General features: G+C 33.2%; 2 protein-coding genes across 2 annotated transcripts in view; both read left to right on the forward strand.

Moving 5' to 3' along the window:
• The first annotated feature begins 4728 nt into the window (after window positions 1-4728).
• On the forward strand, window positions 4729-21172 carry LOC134250491 (uncharacterized). The gene is made up of 13 exons (XM_062732858.1): window positions 4729-4805; window positions 5221-5262; window positions 5378-5449; window positions 5769-5810; window positions 12443-12514; window positions 12904-12945; window positions 19154-19225; window positions 19544-19651; window positions 19765-20121; window positions 20216-20340; window positions 20455-20509; window positions 20846-20959; window positions 21070-21172. Exons 1-13 carry the CDS (start codon window positions 4788-4790, stop codon window positions 21142-21144), a joined length of 1194 nt encoding a protein of 397 aa, XP_062588842.1. The 5' UTR covers window positions 4729-4787; the 3' UTR covers window positions 21145-21172.
• Window positions 21173-22894: 1722 nt separating this feature from the next.
• The window catches only part of LOC134250463 (STE20-like serine/threonine-protein kinase), a 40566-nt gene continuing 37550 nt past the window's right edge, over window positions 22895-25910 (forward strand). The window contains exon 1 of the mRNA XM_062732824.1: window positions 22895-23284. Coding sequence (XP_062588808.1) covers window positions 23123-23284 — 162 coding nt within the window. The 5' untranslated portion in view covers window positions 22895-23122. The remainder of the gene's footprint in view (window positions 23285-25910) is intronic.

The raw sequence follows: 25910 nt of genomic DNA on the forward strand, positions 1-25910 counted from the left end.
ATGTCAACTCTTTATGCAATAACCCACACTATTATTGCATCGTGTTAACTTTCCTCTACATCCTGTCAACTCTTTATGACATTTATAATGGCATTATAGTCCATGCATTTTGCTATGTTTACTTTTCATGAGAATAAGTTTTTATTAACTGATCAAAAAGTAAAATAGGACTCTTCTACATTATGGCATATTACGATTATGTTAAAGTTTCTTTATTAAATTTCACCCAGTGGTATAAGCACTAAAAATGAGATGGGTACCCTAAAGAGATTAATTAAAGTCACGATCGAAATTCAGTGGTGTTTACTTTAATCTCATAATTAAATAAATCAAATATTATGACCGTCAGCAATAATTTTTTTTCTTTTTATTTTCATTCTTTTTTTTTTTAATAAAAGTCTTAAACTTACAAGGTAATGTACATATTACAATATATTATAACTCTTGTTATATCCTTTCATTTTGAATAAATTTACAAGTTATTCCAATCCGTCGATTGCATTAAAGTTCAATTTTGAAAATTAATATTCTTCATATATAATATTACATAATATTTACATTTCAATGTACAATCTTTTTTTTTGCACTTACATTTACATATGATAAAAACATTATCCGAAAAAACTTGACAACATGATTATCCGAAAATGCTGTCGGGGAGATCCCCTCGATCCCCCCAGATATATTACAATACCCTCTTTGTGTCTCAACAAAAATATACAGTTTCAAGATTTTTTATAAATATGTGGATATGTGTGCCTGTAATTTGTCCTAATCAATCAGGACCCCCCCCCCTTCTTACCCATTAAATCACTTCAACATTCATTATATATTAGATATACAGCTTGTGTTTATCTGTTTTTTATTGGTAATGAACTTTTGGAATCAACACGATAAAGAGTTAACACAATATAAAGATATTTTTAAATACATAAGATATATACATACATTATATATACATACGGAATAATCTGACATAATGTTAAAGGATTAATATAAAGATATGTTCACATTATGGCATTTTTACACCACATAATAAAGCATGACATAAAGCTTAACATTGTACACTAATCATGATGCCCTCGCCGTAAAATAAAGATAAATCCATATCACGTAATTTTGATGATATAAAGGAAATATACCAAAAAGGAATGGGCTTTTGACTTCGTGTAATGATAGTTTAATTATAAAACACAATTTACTTGACGTAATGCAGTTTCAAACCACATTTTAAAGAAATGAAATGATGTAAAGAAAAATTCATTTCATGCAAGAAAGTTTTAACACAATGTAAACACATTATCACTTATATATATATATATAGCAACTGAAAGATGTAATACTTCATGTAATGCAGCATTGACATGATGGGATATATACATACATAAAAAATGGAATGTGTATGTTCAAATCATGTAATGATAAATTGACATAATAAATGCATAGTTGTATGCTATAAGGCAGTGATGGCGTTCCATACAGTTGTGTTTCAACTCAAATCAAAAATACACACACCCCCCCCCAATTTTACAAAAAAAATTTTGGTGCGGCTGTGCGCCCCTTCTCCGACTTCACCCCCCTTTTTACACGATTCCTGGATTCGCCACTGATATGGAATAGTACTGGGTATTTATACCAAATCAGGGCCTATTGGACATAATCATATACACTGTAACATATATAATAATTACAGATATTAAAACATGATAAAGTAATAGACATTCATTCATTTATTTCTCTCAAAAACCATATTATGTATAGTACAAGAGCAAGCAGGTTTTTCAGAGTTTCATTTTTTCCAAACTGCAATAGGCATTGTCCCCTGGTAACCCATGGTACCAGGCCAGCAAAATCTACATTTTGTTATGATACCGCGTGATTTTATGATTACCTGTTTGACATCTGTCTGTTCATTGCATAGGCGTCGATCGGAAGCAATTTGAAAAGGTGGCTAATTGAAAGTGGGGGGGGGGGATGGGGGGGGGGCTAAACCAACAAAAAAGGTAACCCCCAATTTTCAATGCCTGTATATATAAATATAATGTCTATCTTTGCAAAAAAGTGAGGTGGGCTAAACCCCCACCCCACCCCAGTTCCGACGCCTATGCATTGTTCAAAGTGTAAAGCAACTTTGTGTTTTCTTTATATTGTATTAATCATATCATATGTGATGCTTATATTTCATCGTGAACTATACCAGTTCTTCATATCTGAGAACTTTTGCAAGTGAGGATCAAGCCAATTTTGCACCTGATGCAAAAGTACCATTACATGTTAATACTGTTATAATCATGATTATATTGTTTTTTAATTGTATATGCCCCTTGAGGACCCTTGATTGGTGAATAAATAAATAAAAAATATACATATTTATGATAATTATGGACGAGTAGAAATTATAGGAGGATAGAGGGTGTCAAAAATTTTGGAGATAAATATACACGATTTTCTTAAGAAAGCTGGATCAGTTCTTGTCATCAAATGACAGAATTGTATAATATCAATTGGGATGTACATAGTATTTCTGCGACAAAAAACTTTTCGAATACTACATAATGCATTAAATTTCAGTAAAAAATGAAATTCCTCTCTTTCTGGTTATTATTACGTAAAATGCACACTCTTTCATTTCTTTCAACATTATTCCATCTACCAGTAACATACTACATTTGTACATTTGATTTTACATCATCACTTTATGTATAATATTTCCATTTCTAATTTTTTTCTCTGTGATAACCCCGTATTTTTAATTAAATATCTTGCAGGGTAGTTAATTTCTAATGATAATTTGATATATCCGGAATGAAAATTAGGCAGGGCTTTAGGTCTGAGCTAAGGACTTTCAACATTAATTCTGTGTGGCGCATCTGTCTCTGTGTCTGACGCTAAGGAGGCCAAAATGCATGTAAATCTCGTGCGGCTGCCTTTGTGTTTGACGTCGGTTGGCGAGGACTATTGAAATTGGCATGGAAGTCATCATGTGATTTAAATCTATTTATCTACATTTTTAATGTCTAAATCTACAATTTTATTTCACAATGAAATGGGGCGTCTCCATATATAAAAATGTCTAGTTAGGAGGGTATGACAAAGAAAAAACCCCTTTTACCACGTCAGGGAAACATGACGTATAATTTAAGCATATAACGGGCTTCACAAAACCGTTATGCAAAACGAAATTGCAGGGTATTGTTCAATGTTCTATAAAGACTTCCTAGAAAATTAAATTTTCATTGTTCTAAATAACTATATAATTATGAACTTCATCGGCCCGAATTTACACAGGTCAATCTCGGAAACACTCATTTTTAATAAAATATCTTGCAGTTAGTGGAATAATTTTCCAATGATCATTTGATATATCCGGTATTTTACATCTTTTCTGACTTACTTTCAACATAACGTCTGTGTGGCGCAGTGGTTAGAGCGTCTGCTCTATAGAGTTTCAAAGGAAGTGGTACTTACGTCGCGGGTTCGAATCACACTGTGGAACTTGGAGATCGGTCAGTCGGATGAGACAGTATAAATTGAGGAACCATGTCGCAGTAGGTGCTGGCACGAAACAAGATCCCCCCGCTCAATTGCCCTAAGTGCCGAGTATAGGACAAAATCTGTAGCTCTCAAACGGCAAGTGGTGGCGTCTCCATATGAGTGAAAAATTCTCTGGAATGACGTTAAACAACAAACAAAGAGAAAACCCTTTTACCATGTCAGCGCAACAAGGACGTAGAATTTGCTCTACACTGACAACCACAAAACCTATCAAAACGAAATTGCAGGGTACTGTAGTCAAGGTTCTATAAAGACTTACTAGAAAATTAAATTTTCATTGTTCTAAATAACTATATAATTATGTACTTTATCGGCAAAAAGACAAATATAATGGCTGTGATTCTGTAAAAATGAACAGAGACTTAAAAAACTAGAAGTACTGTAAGCAATTAGCTCACTAAAAAACTAGAAGTACTGTGAGTAATAAGCATCAAAATCAAAAACCGATGCACCACTTTTATATATTATAATGGCAAAGTCCATGTTTTGCATGCACGGTTTTAGCATATTTTATAGTTAAATAGAAAATATGTCAGAAAGACAATCGAAAGAAATTGAAGATCCATCTCAAATGCTGCTGATATTACTAGTAGTTGTGTGCCAAGTTATACATGAAATCAGAGAAAATAACTGTAGAAAGCACTAGCATTAATATAGGAAAGAGAAAAGCTCTATGTTTTACGGTATCAGCAATACATTATCATTGAATCAAAAACCGATGCACTTTTTATTATCTAATTGTTAGTCCATTATTGTGTGCACTTTTCCGTTATTTCCTGATCATGACAATACGCAATGGCGGGTGTGAAAGGAATTTCACAGAAAATTCTATCATTCCTACCATGGCAACACCGTTCATCGAAATCAAAAACCGATCTATCTTATGTTTTGGATGTCCGTGTTTGCTCTGCTCCTATTTTGTATTGTTTTATGTATTTTTGATCGTGAATACTGTATTAAAAAAATACAGTGTTTTCTTCACTGCATTATAAGAAAGAAACCAAATACAAATACTTTGACGAAAATGCGATTCAACTTACAAGACATTCCAATCGGAACACCACTCGACTTGACGGAAAAGGCCGAGTGATGTTCCGATTGAAGACGTTTGTCACGACAATTGAAACGTCACAATAGTAATTATGACGTCATTAAACTTTAGTGTATTGGCAACGAATGTCGGATTAGTGTTGACATATCTTTGAAGGAAAATCGCTGTGCTTAGAAGAACGATGAATACCCAAAATCAGGTGAGTAAAAACTTCGAACAAAGTTAGTTAAGGGACGTTCGTGCATAATGCATGAGTTATGGTATATCAAGTGCATTTCTTACCATTTATTTTCGAAAAAAAAATTATTCTGGTAATGCCATTGCTGTAAAGTCCATTAACAATTATTAACGAAATATGCAAAGTAAATTTTTGAGGAAGTGTTGGAGAAAAGGGAAACGAATTTATTGATGTTATATCTATGTTGTATTTCTTTTTAATATTTCATAGTCTCTATTGACTACAATATCGGAGGGGGGATACATCGGAATGATTCAATTCATAAATAAATGTACGGCATTCAAAGGGATTTTGAAATATGATAAACCTACTTATTTGTTAAAATAAAAATTATGTAGTGGTTCAACTAGCACCTAATCAGTCTTTGTTTTTTTAGAGCGAGACCTTGGATTTCGGAGAAGACCCAGTGACCAGTGTGGTAGGTGTACTTATCTTACTTAACTTAATTTACATGATTTAGTTTCAATTTCGTTAATTTTGATTCCACACACTATACTTGCTAATATCAAATAAATTTTACGTTGAAATTTCAGGATGCCAAATTGGCAATTTTATCATTCCCATACAGCTGGGCAGAAATAGTTGAGCAAGAAGAGAAGTTCAAGGTATTTGTACATCATCAGTCAACAAATTACATATATAATATTTACCATTTATAACACAAATTCTTGGATGAAAAAATATTTTCTTTACAAAAATTTTTTTCACGTAAATAAAGTCAACACTCTTTAATGTCTACATACTACACACAATAAACTAGTTTATCACTTATATTCATGTATTCCAAATCATTCTGTATAATTTCTACAACGTTGTCAAAAATGTTTAAGATGTTTCTACTGCCAACCTACTCTATTTATTTTTTTTTTTTAAATTATGGAATAGTCCAAACTAGTTTTTTAATCCGTGTCTTCACTTCTTTAGAACGAGATCTTGGATTTCGGAGAAAACCCTGTGACCAGTGTGGTAGGTGTCCTTAACTTCGTATTAATGTCAACTTCATTAATTTTGATTCATCGATATACCTGCCTATATTATATAAATTTTATGTTAATTTTTTTAGGAAGACAAATTGGAAATATTAGCGTTCGCCTATAATTGGGCCGACATGGTAGAGCAAGAAGAAAAATTAAAGGTATTATTATATCATTAGTCAACAAATTATACATATTTTTTATTGTAAATGTTTGTGCACGCACATAACAATTTATTACAAAGTTTCTTTGCTAAAAAATATACAAGATACAAACAAATCTTCTACAGCGGAACTGACCAATTCTAAGGTAGAAAAATGCAAATACATGTACTATATACAGTTGTAGTATATATTTTACATTAGAAACAATCATAGTAAAATCATATTAGTTTTTCATAAAAGTTATCGCCATATTATGCTTATTGCTTTTTTAAAAAACTTTTTAAAAGATACCTGCATTTCCATTGGTGGAAGAAAGCAAAGGCCTGTGTGACTTAAATGAAGCCAATTTCTACAAGGACACAGCAGAGATCAGCTTCTGTCCAGAACAAAAAGAAGCTACCAGCAATGCGTCCCCGAATAAAATGGAGGAGGCCGTTTACCGAATTGACAGTTCTGTGATACAGGACATGAAGAGACTGGTACACATCTATGATGCTAAAACTGGAATTGGTTCTGGAGAGATTCATGCGCAGTACATTCCTCGAGAATTTGGCCAACGGGATAGACAGGCAAGGAGGACAGACTGTAGTGCTACAGTATCCAAAGAGTTACAGGTTAGATAATGTTGTTTTTTTCTTTGGTAGAAGATGTGTAAATATTTAAATTTAACTGGATGAAATATACATAAATGTATTAACTTTACTGTGTTTAATTACAGAGCTCATATCTTCAAACCACCCTGTTGGATGGTACTCCTGCTAGATGCAGCACCAATAGCAGTGCAACAGCGACATGCAGCACCAATAGCGGTACAACAGTGACATGTAGCACCGATAGCGGTACAACAGCCACATGTAGCACCGATAATCGAGCAAGGTAAGGATGTTATTTTATTTTACTAAACGTTTGCAATATTTCCAATTCAAATACTAGTAATTAAGTAGCTTGCAATTGTAAATTTGAAATGAACACATTATTCTTTACTGGTACAGGAAAATCCGTGGAATGGAAATCATTGACACAGAAATATCTTTTCTGTCAACAGAGCCGGAGGTAAAAAATAAGAGTTCTTTTTTTGTCAGAAAAATGTCAATTACTCATCGATATAAAAATGTATTTAATCTTGGAAAGATCAAACACAGCAAAAATGCTGAATTTTATTGAGAAGGGGTGGGGTATGGATGATATTGTGTTTATGGGTTTGTTCATTTTAAAACAAAATCCCTAGTAAGATTTCTGTTTCTCTGTAACAGTTGATTGCGCCCGACATCCAGGATTCAAAGTCAGAAGATGACGCAGAAAACGAGTATTTTACCAAACACCCTCTGATGCGGCTGTTTCTCTGTGGAGCTTGTTGTTCAGTGAGTACAAATTCCCATATACTTCACTTTAATTTAAACAAATTGTGTTAGAATGACTTATCAGTTAACTAATATAAACGAAAATTAAAATATCTTATTCATATTTTTTTCAGAAAAAAAGAAAAACGAAGACCACTGAGAAAGTTGGACTGTTCAGAAGAATTCGAAAGATATTCCACAGAAATTAAATGACTGTTACATACATGTTCCTGAAATTAAGAAGCTAATCTGTGATATTGTTAAAGTTAATTAAATCTAATTTATTTTTACCTTTAAAATCGTATTTACTTTTTGTTTTAATTAACTGACTATATGTAAGGCATATGGAATAATACACCACTTTTTTATTACCAAACCCATTCCAAAACTAGAGGTACTGTGAGCAATGAGCTCACTAAATGACCCCCCCCCCCCCCCGCCTCCCATAGGTATAAAATGGCAGTGTTCATGTTTTGCTACGATAAACACAATAAATGTGTCGGATCAAAAAGTAAAATAGGAGGTGCACAATGGCAATATGTAATAAAGATTCTGTGAAAGTTTCATCAAATTTCATTCAGTGGTATGAGAGGAGTTGCGGATAAGAGATTGGTACCCTAAAGCGTAAGTAACAGACAGACGGACGGACGGACATACCCATTACTATATACTCTCCCACTTTTCAAGCGGGGGTATAATAAAGTACAGATTAGGCATGCCTATCTTGGGTAAAAATAGGTGCAACAAATATGCTTAAAGTATTAAAGTTTGGAACCACTTGTACAAGTATAGATAGCAAATATAGGTATACCTATATCTAATTATAATGGACACACTTTGAATATCAAAAATCACAATATTAGCACACAATCAGATAGGTACCTTCTAAGCATGCCTAAAACGTGTACAGAATTAAAAAAACATATAATTGGAAACAAGGTCATTATAAAGAATTTCTGAGCTTAATGAATTCCCTGTAACATCCACTTGTCAGTTGCCTGCCTTGGTTTAAAAACTGATTGTACTCAGAACATGCTCTCAAGAATCGAATAGTTTAGGAGAAGTATAAACACCAAATGAACAGAGACAATCATTGATTTTCGTTAACAAGTTACTCCATTCTTCCTTTTCCTGTTTTAATTCTTACTTGTATTCATGAATGTAATTCATGATAGTTACAATTTATATAACGCAAACAGTTGCATGCTTCTTTCTACAAGAAAGACATGATAGGGTAGCGGCCTAATCTGGCTCCTTATTTGATGTAGAAATCAGAACACTGGTAAAATTGTGATAGTTTGTAGTTGAGAACTTGAAATGATGCTTGCTTAAAAACAAGTACTAATTTGGATTCAAAGTTCACATGGAAGCCACTAGAGGGCGCAGAAGTAGAACATTTTCCTGATTTTCTCACTTCTGGTGGAATTTTATTTATCGTATATAGTAGTATTTGAGATACATTTCTCTTCGGAAAACATAGAGCACAAGCTTGCTTATTTGAGATTTTTACACATACATGTATACAGTATAATGCATCTGATACTAGTGTATAAAATATATAAATCTGGTAGATAGGCAAGCTTGTGCTCTATGTTTTCCGAAACAAAATTGTTCTTTAAAATTGATGAAAATTTGCATAAAAACTTTCTTACCTCTCTGTTCTAGTATTCCAAAACGTAGAACAAGTACTCATTTTGTGGCAGGGATGACAACAGGTTTTTATGGATAAACTGTAGCATTATTCTGAAAGATATCCAAAATTAAGGGCCAGAAAGTGATCTTAGCTAATCTTGTTCTTTGCCTTTTCTTTAAAGTTGTACGCTAGGATCTATCTGATCTTGGCATTCGCAACTTTTGGTTAGATACATGTATTACTTAAAGAAACTTAAAAGCTTCTTGAGATATCGTCTGCAGGAAATGACAATTTTACACACAAACAAAAAAATATAAATAAACTACCTTGATCTTTGATCTTTTGACCTCAAAATCAATAGCAGTCTTCCTTATAGGCCACATGGACTTTTGGTATAAAATTGCAAAAGCTCAAAAGCTTGTCGAGACACGAAAGTATTAAAACAGGCAGAATTTTTAGATTAATGACCTTGAACTTTGACCTCAAAATCAATAGGGGTCTCTCCTGGGTCATAGGGAGTTGTTGTGTAAATATATAGAGATAAGGAAACGTATTCAAACTCAAAAGTCCATTAAACAATACAAAATAGGAGCAGAGCAAACACTGACCTCAAAAGCATCAGTGGTAGGATCAGGTGCCACGAAGTGAGCATTCCCTGCCGACCGGTCACGCCAGCGGTGTGCTCCTTGTCATGACAGGGAAATAACGGGAAAATCTGTCGACAATTCAGTGTGTTAATAATGGCCTAACTATTAGTATGAACAAGATGTATAGATCTGCTAATAACGCGGCGCAATTGGTACCCATGGGAATTCAAATATCAGTACATTGTTGGAAGACCTGGTCTCCAAAAACAACATAGATAATGTAAATCAGAAACTCACGCATCTTTTTGATGCATGTCAACTTCAGAGTACATGTGCTTGTGTGTACAATCAAAATATTTTCTAACAAAATAAATTTGCAAATGACCATTGATCAGTGAAAGTTTTCACTTCAAAACCTCAAAGGCTTCTCGGGATATCGCGTGGAAACGAAAGTGCTACAGACAGACGGACGGACAGACAGACCCAAACCAATATCCCCCAATTTCAGCGGGGGACACTAGAAAACTAGTTATTTTTCTTTACACGTTACATCGTCGCCCGCGTGGTGCAGTGGTTATAGCGTATACTATGAGTCGCGAAGCAAGGAGTTGATCCTTAAGTCGCGGGTTCGAATCCCACTGTGGGACATGGAGACCGGTTGGATGAGACCGTATAAACTAAGGTTCCGTGTAGCAGTAGGCGCTAGCACGAAAAAGATCCCTCACTGCTCAATGGTCGCAAGTGCCGAGAATAGGATAAAATTTGCAGCTCTTCACCGACAAGTGGTGGCGTCTCCATATGAGTGAAAAATTATCGAGAGGGACGTTAAACAACATGCAAACAAAATGGTGTCCCAAATGTCAACCTTCCTAAACCCATCTTGTGGTTTATAACAACGTTCCATCCAAAGTTGCTGACATTAGCTGCCGTTCACCATTCTTAAAACAGAGATATCAGAGCTGCAGAACTGTAGCTCTTCGAAAAAAAAAAAATTGACAGACCAGAGAGCTACAGTGCCACACATTGCAAAAAGTGTTCTTGCACACAAAAAACCCCGTTTTTCTTGATTTATTTCCAATGGCGGATTTAGAGGGCCGCACCCCTTTTCAAGATTTCTGTGTTTTTAATATTTCCTTTAACTATTTCAACAACAAAACATTCCTTAAAACAGTTGTTAAAAGCCCTCCTGGGCTTGAAATTAAGACCATCGTAATTTTTGCCAACTTATTAGACTGCTAATTTGGGTAACAAGTTAATGCAGTCCAATGCACTTCGCATGCGCGGATTTAGAGGGGGCTGTGGACCCGGAATCCCCCCCCCCCGGAATTTGCAGAGTTATAAAATGTATATACTAAACCAAGTAAAGGTGATCTTGGATCCTCCTAGAAAACGCTGACCCCTCCTCGAAAACACAGATCTATGTGAAGTTGGAAAAAAAAATTCAATGCTATGAAGTTTTAGAAGTCAATCCCCACCCTCTCCACGAAATGGGTTTTTCAGGTTCTGAGTTTCCGTATTTTCTTTTTATTGTTTTTTAATTGTTTTTTTTATTTGCTTGTCAAGAAATGTCAAGAAATTTCAGGTCTGGATTTTTTATTGAGGTGGACCCCCCTACCTGAAAAAACTTACAAAACTCGTTGATAGAGGTATAAGTTTTTTTTAATCAAACTTTTGTTAGCTGATTGAGATTAGAATTTGGAGTAATTAATCCAGAACCGAGTGCAACATTTTGTGCGCAATAAATATAGTTTTTTTCTATGGTTGGCCTGTAGCTCTCTGATCGTCCACCCCAGTTTTTCAAACAAGTGGGCTACAGACCTGCAGCTAGGATCTATATCAAAAATTAGGTTAAAATGCACGTTTAACCAAATTTATGCTATATCCAAATCGGAGAAAATAGCCAGAATACACAAGCATAAAATTGGAATGAAAAAGGCAAAAAATCTAAATTTACGTTTAATCTGTTCTAGACTATTTTTGAGTGTTTTGACAAAAAAGGGAAAATGTAAAGATTTTTCTACTGTATTATAAGAAAGAAACCAAATGTAGATTCTAAAGAAAATATATTTAGTTCTATGTATCGGAGTGAGTTAAATTCATGAAAGTTTGACAGAACCTTGACGAAAATGCGATTCAACTTAGCACTATCTACCATCTGAGAGAGGAACGAACGACAACTCTGCATGGGAGATTGTCAACGTCACGACAATTGCAACGTCACAATAGTAATTATGACGTCAGTTAACTTTAGTTTATTGGCAACGAATGTCGGATTAGTGTTGACGTCTCATCAAATGAAAATCGCTGTGCTTAGAAGAACGATGAATACCACAAATCAGGTGAGTAACAACTTTGAAAAAGTAAGTCCTGGAACTTAAGTGCGTAATGCATAGTACATGTATACCAATAGCATTTCTCCCCATTTATTTTTTTATAAATAAAAAATTCTGATAATGACATTATAGTGAAACCCACTAAGAATTTATTGACGAAATAAATGTAAATTTTTTAGGGAAGTTTTGGAGAATCGGGAACATGCTGATGTTATATTTAAGTTGTATTTCTAAGTTCTTGTTTATATTTCATATTTCTCTATTGCCTACAATATCAGGGAACCAAAAAAAAAAAAAATCGGAATGTCATATTCAATTCACAAATACAAATACAAATTCAAATTGAAATATAATAAACCTTCTTTGTTAAAAAATACTCTATGCTCTATGTAGTGTTTCCAACTAGTTTCTAAACTGTGTTTTCAATTTTTTTTTAGATTGAGCTTTTGGATTTCGGAGAAGAACCCATGGCCAGTGTGGTAGGTGTACATATGCTTAAATTTCAGTTTAATTAATTTTGATTCCACACGCTATACTGGCTAAATAAATTTGACCTTAAATTTTCAGGAAGCCAAATTGGCCATTCTAGCATTCTCTTACAAATGGGCTGAAATGGTTGAGCGAGAAGAAAAGTTACAGGTATTTTTTACATCATCAATCAACAAATTATATTGACAATTATAACACAATTTCTTTGCTAAAACAATATTTTATAAAGAATGTTTTTTTCACGAGTAAATTCATCAACTCTTTACCGATAACAATTTTATTCTAGGCACAGTAACCAAGTTTATCACACATATTCATGTTTTTCAAATCATTCTGTACAAATTTCTACAACGATGTCAAAAATATCTATATTGAATACAATATCAGCAAACAAAAATATTAATACAGCAAAATGATTCAATTCACACATACATTTATTCAAAGTGCTTTTGAAATATAAAACTCCTTCTTTGTTTATAAAAAATGTTTTTATGGAATAGTCCCAATTTAATTTAATCCTTGTCTTCCATTTTTTTTAGACCGAGATCTTGGATTTCGGAGAGGACCCCGTCACCAGTGTGGTAAGTGAACTAAACTTCGTATAATTAAATGTCGATTTCGTTAATTTTCATTCCACACACTATACTAACAAATATTTAAATTTTACATTAAATTTTCAGGAAGACAAATTAGCGATATTAGCATTCTCCTACAACTGGGGAGAAATGGTTGAGAAGGAAGAAAAGTTAAAGGTATTTTTACATCATCAATCAACAAATTATAATAATATATTTAATAATTATTGCATAAACTGGTATTTTTTATAAGCATTTTGAAATTTATTTCACAGGTTGCTAAAAATGTGTAAGTTACAAACGAGATATCAATTCGTTTCAGGGTAATGGAGATATCCCTGGGCCTCAGGAGCATCTAAAACAGACAAACGTCATGTCAACTGTTGCAGCAGCAAGCTTATCTACAGCAGTATTTGCCAATTCAAAGGTAGAAAATATGCAAATGAATACAATGCTCTAGAAAAAAAGTAAAATTATATTATTCTTTCATAAAAGTTATAATCAAAGTATGCTTATTGCATTTTTAACTTTTTAATAGATACCTGCATTTCCTTCGGTGGAGAAAAGCAAAGGCCTGTGTAATTCTCACCCATTGCAACTGGGAAAAAACGACAACCAACCTACTGCAGAAGCCAACAGTAATGAGTGCGCTGAGAATACGTACGAAGCGTTCCGAATGGACAATTCTGTGATACAGGACATGAAGAGACCAGTACACATCTTTGATGCTAAAACTGGAGTTGTAGCTGGTGAAATTCCTGCGCAGTACCGAGAATCAAACGAACGGGATAGACAGCAAAGGAGGACAGAACATGGCGCTACAGTATCCAAAGAGTTACAGGTTAGATAGTGTTGTTTTTTTTATCTTTGGTAGATGTGTAAAAATTTAAATTTAACTGGATGAAATATACATAAATGTATAAACTTTACTGTGTTTAATTACAGAGCTCATATCCTCAAACCACCCTGTTGGATGGTACTCCTGCTAGATGCAGCACCAATAGCGGCACAACAGCGACATGCAGCACCAATAGCGGCACAACAGTGACATGCAGCACCAATAGCGGTACAACAGTGACATGCAGCACCAATAGCGGTACAACAGTGACATGCAGCACCAATAGCGGCACAACAGCCACATGCAGCACCAAAAGCGATACAGCAGCGACAAGCAGCAGCGATAATCGAACAAGGTAAGGATGTTATGTAAACGTACAATATTTCGCTTCATGTAATTCAATAGCTTGCAATCGTAAATTTGAAATGAAAACATTCGATTTCTATTACAGGAAAATCCGTGGACTGGAAATCATTGACCAAGAAATATCTATTCTGTCAACAGTGGTAAGAAATAAGTTTTTCCCTCAGAATAATTTCAGTTACCCATCGATATGAAAAATGTTCTTAATCTTGGAGAGATCCAACACAACATAAATGCAGATTTTTGTTTCAGGGGGTAGGGTTTATTTATTTTTAACCCCCCCCCCCCAGGAAAAAAAATTGAAGAAAACAAACAAACCAACGAAAGCAACATATATGTCTTTTAAAAAGACGAGCAGTATTTTATTAAACAAGATTTTCATACGGTTTCTATTTTTTGTAACAGATGAATACGTCTGACATCCAGGAATCAAAGAATCAGGAAACTGACGCAGAAAACGAGTATTTTACCAAACACCCTCTGATGCGGCTGTTTCTCTGTGGAGCTTGTTGTTCAGTGAGTACAAGTTCCCAAATACTTATATTTAATTTTAACAATTTGAGTTAGAATGACTTGTCAGTAAACGAAAATATTGCATTTAAAATATTTTGTCTTTTTTCTTCAGAAAAAAGGAAAACCGAAGACCATTGAGAAAGTTGGGCTGTTCAGAAGAATTCGAAAGATATTCCAAAGAAATTAAATGAATGTTTCATGTTCCTGAAATTAAGAAGCTAATCTGTGATATTTTTAGATTGAATTAAATTTTAATTTATTTTTACCTTCAAAATTGTGTTTACTTTTTTGTTCAACTGACTATAGTGTAAGGCACATGGAATGATTACACCACTTTTATTTTATTACCATATGTACAGAATTCAAATAAGTGGCATATATTTGCTCAAAAAGTCGTTAAAAAGAAATACCGACTTCAAACGAGCTAGACGAAATCCTTGTAACATCCACTTAATTGTCAGTAACCTGCCTTGGTTTAAAAACTGATTGTACTCAGAACATGCTCTCAAGAATCGAATACAGTAGTTTGGGAGAAGTATAAACACCAAATGCAGGTGATAGCGGGATATTACAACAAAAATAAAGAAATACTATCATGAAAATGTTAAAGTCACCTCGTTTGTCATATAATTTAGGTGTTAATTTATCCTTATCGACTATATTCGGTAAAACATCCAAACATCAAAAACAGATGTGGCAGACTCCGCTGTGTCTTTTAATTCAAGGAGTTAACTTGAATATATCGAATCAACATTTGAATGAAAGTAACTACAGTGTATTATTAATTGATAATACAGAGTGTACATGTACATCATCGATGTATCTACATGTTGTGTACAGTGCCAAAGCAAGTGTTTATTGCTCATAATGACATAGAAATTCTTGAATAAATTCTGCGTCAAGGAAATATAAAAACAGGTCAGCTAATACAGGAGCATGATTAGTGCCCATTGTAATTCCAACCATTCGATAGATTAGGAAATAGTGCATGAAGATTAAATAAATGATATCAATATGGAATTCTAGGAGCCGTTTAACGATGCCAGAGTACGCGTGTTTAATTTTGATGTTGACCAATCACACGGCTGGGTTTTGGGTTCTTCTATATTGACAAACAGTCTCGCATCTGTATTTCTTATGTATCTCATGTTCACTGAACTAACTCTCTACACTCATTCAGAACATGAAGAAAATTAGAGGTACAGCAGAAAATAATCATCTTTAAAATCAACAATTTATCTCGACCTCTTCTCGATCCTGAGGGAATTCCCTCAGGTAGCCTTTCCGTTCAAGCGACAAATTGTAACTTGACCTTCCCGCAACTACCCGAAACAATATAATGCGAGCAAGTCATCCATATATATCGCAATGCATTGAGAGCATCTACTACTTAATTGATTGAATAGTTTCATTTAAAATATATTAAACAACGAAAATGAAAAGTTCTTCAGTAGATCACTACTTTTTAGCTCACCTGAGCCGAAGGCTCAATTGAGCTTTTTTGGTCAAAATTTGTCTACCCTGGGAGTAGGGTTGGGCCACAATGTTATCGAAGTTAAACATAGGAATACATAGGAAAATATTTAAAAATCTTCTTCTCAAGAACCACTGGGCCTGGAAAGATGAAATTCATGTGGAAGCATTCTCATGTAGTGTAGATTTTGTTTGTTCAAGGCATGAGCCCCGGGGTAGGGTGGGGCCACAATGGGGAATCAAAGTTTAGCATAGGAATACATGAGAAAAATCTTTTTCTCAAGAACAGCAAACCCAATATTGGTCATAATCATATTGAAGCATCCTCTGTTAACGTAGATTTATGTTTGTTCAAATCATAACCCCCGGGGGTAGGATGGGGCATATTGGGGATCAAAATTTTACATAGGGAAAATCGTAAAAAATCTTCTCAGGAACAGCAAAGCCATGGTTGATCATAGTTATATTGAAGCATCCTCTGGTAGTGTAGATTCAAGTTTGGTCAAATCATGACCCCAGGGCAAGGGTGGGGCCATAATGGAAGATCAAAGTAGAATTGCATAGGGAAAATATTCAAAATTCTTCTTCTCAAGAACATGATTGGTCATTTTTATAAGGAAGCATCCTCAGGTTGTGTAGATTCAAGTTTGTTCAAATCATGATCTCCTGGGGGAAAGAGTGGGACCACAATGGGTGAATAAGGTTTTACGTAGGAATACATGGAAAAATAGTTGAAATTCTTCACAAAAACAACAAAGCTATTATTGATCATCAACATAAAAGCATAAAAAAGTTAATGCAAATTTAAACTTGTTCACATTGTGACAATTGGGAGAATAGAGAAGCCATTAGAGTGGATCATTACAAAAGAATATAGAGGCCTTATCAATAATAATTTTCATCTTATAAAGAACAAAGCCATTATAAGTCATATTTTAATTCAAAAGCATCCTTAAGAAGTATAGATTTAAGTTTGTTCAAATACACCCCCTCCCCTGAACCCATTAATTTTCATATTTTTTTGTATTTAAACTTTTCAATACTGAACTGACTTTTGATATTACCTAACCAGTTGTTGCTCCGGTGAGCGATGTGGTCCCTGGGCCTCTTGTTTTTTATACCCCAATCTTGTTTTTAAAAATCATATAATTTCTTTTCTTTACATCACTGATGTTAGGATTAAAATGCCCCTAATTTGACAAAGTTTATCGGTAAAAATAGACAGAATTTACTGACATAACGTAGGAATGAAAAAAGGCCAAAAAATTACGTTTAATTCTGTTTTAGGAAAGGCTCTTCTCGTGTGTTTGGACCAAAAGAAATTGTAAATATTTTTCTACTGTACTGTAAGAAAGAAAAAATCAAATACAGATTCCAAAGATAAATATATTGAATTCTAAACTATCGGACAGGAGTCAGTGAAAGAAATTCATGCAAATTTGACAAAACCTTGACCAAATGCGATTCAACTTACAAGACAATCGTCACGACAATTGCAACGTCACAATAGTAATTATGACGTCAGTTAACTTTACTTCAATGGCAACGAATGTCGGATTAGTGTTGACGTCTCATCAATTCGCTGTGCTTAGAAAAACGATGAATACCACAAATCAGGTGAGTATCAGCTTTGAATTAAGTAAAGTCCAGAAACTTATGTGCATACAGCAGTAGTTATAGCAAATATTTTTTTCTGTCCATGGTAATGGCATTAGTAAAGACCACTAATAATTTTAAAGGATATATATATAAGATGTAACTTTTTGAAATTTTGGGGGGAGAATCGGGAATTTGTTATAATATATAAGTTGCATTTCGTGTTAAAATTTCATAAGATGTGCATTGGATTATCCAAAAAAAAAAAAATTCTTACGAATTCAACTGTTTTTAATATTTACATTCTACAAACCACAAACGATTTTTCACTCATATTCATGTATTTCAAAACTTCGAATTCTGTTCTGTACACTTTCTACAATGATGTCGAAAATGTTGCTATATTTAAAAAAAAACTCTCTAATGCCTACAATATCAGTGAACAAAAATAATTAATACATCAAAATGACTTAATACACAAATACATGTACTAGTATTCAATTTGCTTTTGAAATATAGCAAACCTACTTTTTTAAATAAAAAGTTTTTATGTAGTTGTTCCAACCAGTTTCTACTCATGTCATTTTTTTTTAGAACGAGATTTTGGATTTCGGTGAAGAACCATTGACCAGTGTGGTAAGTCTACTAATATTAACTTAGTTTAATTTCAATTTCGTTAAATTTGATTCCACACACCATACTAGCCAATATCATAATTATAAATTTTACGTTAAATTTTCAGGAAGCCAAATTGGCCATTCTTGCATTTTCCTACAGCTGGGCTGAAATGGTTGAACTAGAAGAAAAGTTAGAGGTATTTTAACTATTTTTACATCATTTATTTACAAATCAAACATAATTCATAATGATTGTTAATATTTTGTGCATGGGATTTACAATTTATAAGACAATTTACAAACAATTTATTTGGCTAAAAAATATTTTAAAAATCTTTTTCTCTAGTCAATTAATTCAGCTAATCTTTAATAATTATTCTATATTCTACACATAATAAATGAGTTTATCACTCAAATTAACGTATTTCAAATCACACTGTACCATTTCTACAACGATGTTGAAAATGTTCTATTTTTGAAAATGTTCAAGATGTCTCTATTGTCTACAATATCAGGGAACAAAAAAAAACAACATCGGAATGATTCAATTAATTCATAAATATGTGTAACAAAAATGCTTTTGAAATATAATAAACATACTTTGTTAAAAAAAGTTTTATTTAGTGATTGTAGTTTCCATTCCAAATCTTCATTTTTTTAGAACGAGATTTTGGATTTCGGAGCGGAACCCGTGACCACTGTGGTAAGTGTTTTGACTTTATGTGATTAATTAAGTTTCGATTTCGTTGCTAGTAATTTTGGTTCCACACACTATACTAGCCATTGTCTTAAGAATTTTACCTTATATTTCCAGGAAGCCAAATTGGCAATATTATCATTCGGATACAACTGGGCAGATATGGTAGAACAGGAAGAGAAATCAAAGGTATTTTATTTTTACATCATCATTCAAAAAATTATATACATGTATTGTATTTGATATTTATAGTCTATAATTTGTACACACAATTTTACAAAAAATTATATACATGTATTGTATTTGATATTTATAGTCTATAATTTGTACACACAATTTTACAATTCGTTACAGTTTTTTTTTTTTTTTTTTTTTTTTTTTTTTTTTTTGCAAAAAAGTTACAAATGATATTACTATCATGTAAATACTAGAATATTTTAAAATTCAATGTCTCTCAATTTCTTTCATGCTTAAAAAAATCATAACAATATGATTCATAAATTTTAGAATAACAGAGATATACCTAGGCCTCAGGAGTATCTAGACCAGACAAACTTCATGACCACTACTGCTGAAGCAGGTGGATCTTCTACAACAGAACTGGACAAAACTAAGGTAGATAAAATACAAATACATTACACAAGAAACAGTTGTGGTAAAATTATATTAGTTTTTCGTAAAAGTTATGATCAAAGTATGCTTATATTGCTTTTATAACTTTTTATAAGCTATCTGCATTTCCATTGGTGGAAGAAAGCAAAGGCCTGTGTGACTCAAATGAAGCCAATGTCTATAAGGACACATCAGACGCCAACGTCTTTCCAGAACAAAAAGATTCTCACCCATTGCAACTGGGAGGAAAAGACAAACAAGATGCTGCAGAAGCTAACAGTGATGCGTCCCGTGCAAAAATGGCGTCCCGAATTGACAATTCTGTGATACAGTGCATGAAGAGACTGGTACACATCTATGATGCTAAAACTGGAATTGTAGTTGGAGAGATCCATGCGCAGTACCCTCAACTTGAACAGAATGGACCGCTAAACAGGGCAGAATTTGGTTCCACAGTACTGAAAGTGTCAAAGGTTAGATTATACTATTTTTGATTCTTTGGTACAATGCATGAAATGATTTAACTGGATGAAATATATTTATTGACTTTGCTGTTTCATTTTACAGACCGTAGACCTTAAAACCACCACGACGGATGGGGAAACTGCTTCATGCAGCACTGATGGTAGCAAAACGGTTGCATGCAACATCATTAGTGGAACAACTACAAGCAGCATCGAAAATCGAACAAAGTAAGGATATAATTTAAAGTGACAAAAATTAACGAAATGGCATATTTTCCCTTCATATTATTAAATAGCTGAAACTCGTAAATTTAATATGAACACATTTGATTTCTGCTACAGGAAAATCCGTGGACTGGAAATCATTGACACAGAGATATCTATTTTGTCAACAGAGGTAAGAAATTATTTTTTTTTTTTCAAAAATATATTGTTTTTTTTTTTTTTTTTTTTTTTTTTTTTTTTTTTTTTACTAAATTAAATAACACTATGTTTTGAATAATGCTATAAATACATTGATGTAAAAAAAAATCTCGACAGAAAACAAAAGAAAGTGTTGTAAATTTTTTTTAAAATTGTACAGGTGTATTAGGTTTTGATTTTCCTTCGTCTTCTCAATTAAAAAAATACTTATCCTATAAGTTTTGCAAAGCAAGAAAAACGGATTTATTTCCAAGATATATCATTGACATCGTGATTTTGTTATTTAAGAATTTGTTATTCTTTGTTACAGATAGCTGGGCCCGACATCCAGGAATCAAAGAATCAGGAAACTGACGCAGAAAACGAGTATTTTACCAAACACCCTCTGATGCGGCTGTTCCTCTGTGGAGCATGTAGTTGCACAGTGAGTACAAGTTCTTGAAAATCCAAAATATAAATCTTTTTTTGTATTGGAATGACCTATCTTTAAACGAAAATTACCTTTTAAATTAATTGGTTAATAAAATTTTTCAGAAAAAAGGAAAGAGCAAGGGTACAGAGAAACGGGGACTGTTTCAGAGAATCCGAAAATTTTTCCACAGGAATTGATGAATAGAACTTTTTATTGTTTTATGTGCCAAAGGCTTATCTGTGATATTTTTTCAGAGTTAATTATTAAATCTTATAATTTTGTACATATGTTTTGTTGTTTATTTTGTTTGATTTGTAAATTCTTACAGATTTGATATTTGGCAAACTGGGTGATTACACGACTTGGTGTTATTACCATTTGTGCGAAATTTTGAACAAAAAGTTTTGTATATAGTATTTTTTGCAAGATAGGTTTTTTAATTGACCTTGGGTCCCTTAGGAAGCATGGACATATATTTTTGCAAAGAAAGTCATTTACAGAGTATATGCAAAGGATATGAGAGAAACACCAAGAATTAAATGTATAGTTAGTATTTTTTCCGTTGCTTGTCAGAAAATTTCTGAGTTTGGTAGTCAATCCTACCTCCTTTCTCAAAATTTAATTTGATTTAATTTGAATACAATACTCTCTCATCGCTAAATATTAAACTCACTAGAAGATTCGTAGAGTATGGGATCGGAAAAAAGAAGATGGCGAAAAAAGGAACTGGGATTTATTTCATTGGCTGATCAATTGTTTTGATGGTTCCAATGAAAGCTATACTTACAAGCAAATTGAAAGAATTGTGGTTCCCCGCTTTTTGTGTCTTAGTGGAAGAAATATCATTATGTATGGCATATTGTGTCAAATAAATTCAAGGTCAAAGTCACAGGATCAAAAATCACTGTAAATTTGGAAAGTCCTTGTCACAAGTATAATACACTTGTGTTATATGAAAGTCCTACCTTTTATCTTTCAAAGGTTACGACCAATTTAAAGTAATGTAATTTTTTTAGATAGGTCAAACTTCAAGGTCAAGGTCACGGGGTCAAAAAATGATATATCTGAAAAGGTCTTGTCACAGATAATGCAATATGAAAGTTCTGTCTTTCCTCATTCGGCAAAAGTTATAACCAAAGTTAAATTTTTCTGTTACAGACGAACAGACGAATGAGATTCAATGTCCTCTCGCTTGAAAATCGTGAAGGCGGGGGATAAATTAAAAGATACATGTACAGCTTTGTGACTCGACCAGAGGGCCATGCTACATGTATAAGTCAGTGTAGTGCAGTGATTTTAAAATTCGATTAGCTATAATGCATGTCGTGTTGGAACCATGAGGCGTGCCCAACCACCCCCCAACCACCACCACCACAATTTTTGCTCTATGATATACTATATGCAGCAAGACGAAAAGTCTCTTTAATAAGAACAACTGGGTTTTTTTTTATCCTGCTTGTCTAGAAATCCATGTATGGTTGTGTACGTCCCTCTAACCAGAGACACAAATAACATAAAATGTTAAGTTTATGTCTCTGCTCTCGCCCTTTTTCTTGGGCCTGGTTAAGAACTTAGCTGGTTTTTTGTTAGTTTAAGTTTTTGAATCCTATCAAAAGATAAATTTTACTCTAGACACCGACAGAATATGATTTTCTGATTTTTTTTTACCCAAATGTTTTAAAGACACTAAGAAACGAGGATAATGTGCAAAAAGTAACAATATTGTAAAAGTAAAACAAAAAAAACATGACCGTTTTAGAAAAAGAAACAATAATTTACTATTTAAAAATTTGTTATTTTATTATATATCAATAAAGTAAATGATTTTTTCACAGGCTCCATCCCAAAATTTTATTCAAATGATTTTAGCATATGACACTCTTTGCAAAGGGGAATAACTTTAATACGGAAAATGAAACAGGAAGTATTTCCGAGAGAATTCGTTATGCGCATGCTTCAAAAAAATGAAAACATGGCGACTTTCCTATCGAACAGGTCTCCTAATCGAAGGAAAAAGAAGTGCTGTTTATCGTAATTATAGCAGACAGGATGCAGATTTTATACGACAGTAATTCCCCTTAATATGCATCTATTTTGTTTAGCTCTTAAACTTTATACATTTCCATGTAAACATTGTGGGACTGACAGAGTGCTAATACAGGTGTCAACAACAGTATGTCAATCTTGAACAGCTTCCGAAAATTCTTCAAACTCGGAGGAGAAGAATCGGCTCGAAGGAAATCGGCGTACAAGAACATTACTAGAGATGTAGATCCCACCAATAAATGGGATATTATCGGAGAACTCGGAGACGGGGCTTTCGGGAAAGTTTACAAGGTAGGTAAAGTTAGGAGGAAGATGTTTGACATTTTGTGTCACGGTTCACTTCACCAGGTGCTGATCGCTTTGACATTAACTAGTTTTGACATTGATAATAGAAAATTTATGATATATTATGATTTAAGGGATTCGATCTTGTTTTTTAGTTGGATAGTATTTTTGGGAGGGGCATACCTGCTTTATTTATGGTTCTAAAAGGATTAGGGGGTGTGGTCAGATATATATCAGGAATTCTAAAGTGATGTCATCCCTATTTTATTTTTTTTTGTCTTGGTGTGCCTTAATTTTTTTTAGTGGAAAGTACATTTAATGTTATGCCTTGGAAACACTTAGTCAATGCACTTTTTTTCCAGGAAAGTTAGTAACCTACCCACTGTAAACACTTGAATATGATTAATGGATTACAAAGAAAAATGTGTGATTAAAAAATAAGTTTATGATTTTGATATATTTCAATTGTGTTTGACTATTTAAGTTAAGTTAGCTTAATGTTATTTTTTTATGCATAGTTAAATAAAAAAAAAATTATGGATTTTATCAGCTGTGTTGAAGAATGACATCAAAACAAATATTTATATTTTGATGTTTGATGTTAAATTGAAACATTTATTATCCAAGGTCATCAGACTAAATGAGGTTAGAAATTAAGAAAAATTTATATATAGTTAATTTTATGAAAAAAATCATGGCCAAGGTAAATTTTTCTGTTATACCATTGCTTGTATTATATTATAGCATGTGTTTGGGTATATAGGCAAAATTTGATTATTTCATATACTTTGATTGGACAAGAGACCTTATCTCCTCCTTTATATTAGCAGCCCCAAACCTCAAAGGAATTATTCAGAGTGCACATTCAAATAAATTTAAATACCCAGGACTTACATAGGGTGTTACATTCATTGGATGTTTTAATCTGTCATGATACCTGTATATATATATGACCGATGTATGTAAGTAAATGTCAAGCAAATGAAAGTTATATCGCAGTTTCTCTTCTCTGGAATATGGTGAAAGAATTTTAAATTTTATATTATATTTAAATTAATATAGGGGTAAAATAAATATATTTATAGCAATGCTTCATCTATATTTCAATTTGTAAAAATATACAAGGGATTATATTGCTGATGCCAGCATTGTGTATATATACACATTGATGACTGTAGGTATGAACATTGTTTGTTTTTCCTTGCTAGCTTTGATCTGCAAACAAATAATTGTGGTTAAGGGGGTTTTCTTTGCCATGCTCTATATATCACTGTCAACATGTGCTATTAGTACAGTAGCTTGCAGTAGACAGTTGAACTGTGCATATTAGCTTAGGAACATATTTGTTTCTCAGTGCAAGATGCATAATTTATACAAACAACCCATTTGTGTATTATCTACAAGGAACTGAAAAAGTGTTCCTTTTTAATGTTGATTTTAACTCTAATTGACTTGGCAGGCATGCATTATCAACTGGGTGCCACTTTTTACATTGCAGTGACTAATTCAGAATTGTGTGCAATACACTTTGATGTAAAAATGAGTAGACACTTGCTCTTTGGAAAGGCAGGTTTAAAAGTTTAAATCTGAACCTTTTATTGTCCATAAAATTTAAGGTTATAGTTTCCTCCCACCTTTGTGTGATGCTTTGAGAGAAAAGGCATAAAACAGTTGAAATGATGCTTAGTGTACAGGTAGAACTCCAGTAGACCTTGAGTTTTATACACGCAGCAGTATACACTATTATTTACACATAGACCATGGATGTACACACAGTGTACTTTGTGCCTTAGAGCCAGACTCTGCTACTGTCAACAGCTTAGTTTACCTGTTAATTTAATTTGGGTAACAATGGCAGAAGGATTTTATGTGAACAGGAATGGAAAGCCTGACTTGTTCTGTGGAGACTTTGACAGGGATTAATGGACATTCCTTGTCCCAAGTGCTTAGCTGCTACTTCAGAAAATGGAGGAAATGTCTGTTCCTGACTTTCATATTGGCTATAGATTTTTAGTCAATGCATGCTATTATGTAACTTTGGTGATTTATTACTTCCTAGATAAAATCGCTGTTTACAGGGATTTGTCAAACTGAAGTACTTCAGAAGTGTTGCATATACTTATCTATACTTTTCTTATCATCGAATGAAAAGCTGTTTAGACAGATAACTGGGGATTGAAAGGTTTTGTAAGAATGAAAAATACCCTGACCCCCCTATCCAAAATGAAAAGAAGAAATATTGAGGCATAGATTTGAAATTCTCTCACTTGATGATGTCTGGCCAAGTTTAAGGATTATTTGACATGTTGGATGCTTACACTTTTTAAGTTATATCCCAGGTTCTTGACTTCTGAATTTTATTAAATTTGAGGAAAAATTATGACACATTTTCCTAATTATTGCCAAATTGGATTATAATTTTAAATATTTTTGAAAACAAATACATACACCCCCCCCCACACACACACACACCCACCCAAGAAAATCTTGCTGCTTTCCAGATGAAAACATGATCATGAATGTCTATTTTTTACACGGATTTCTTGGATTTTGAGTCGTAAAAAGATTGGTCAATATTTGGAAATGAAGTTTCCTATGATTATTAAAATTTTAATATTTGACATCATTGGAC

The sequence above is a fragment of the Saccostrea cucullata genome, unplaced genomic scaffold (assembly GCF_032062105.1).
Source record: "Saccostrea cucullata isolate Sc308-1 unplaced genomic scaffold, CSIRO_AGI_Scuc_v1 ctg57, whole genome shotgun sequence".
Lineage (NCBI taxonomy): Eukaryota > Metazoa > Mollusca > Bivalvia > Ostreida > Ostreidae > Saccostrea > Saccostrea cuccullata.

Bases quoted from the DNA above. Each gene is read 5' to 3' on its own strand.
- LOC134250491 (XM_062732858.1), top strand. The intron at 5,450-5,768 runs GTATTTGTACAT...TCACTTCTTTAG, and splicing joins AGCAAGAAGAGAAGTTCAAG to AACGAGATCTTGGATTTCGG. The intron at 20,960-21,069 runs GTGAGTACAAGT...AAAATTTTTCAG, and splicing joins GTGGAGCATGTAGTTGCACA to AAAAAAGGAAAGAGCAAGGG.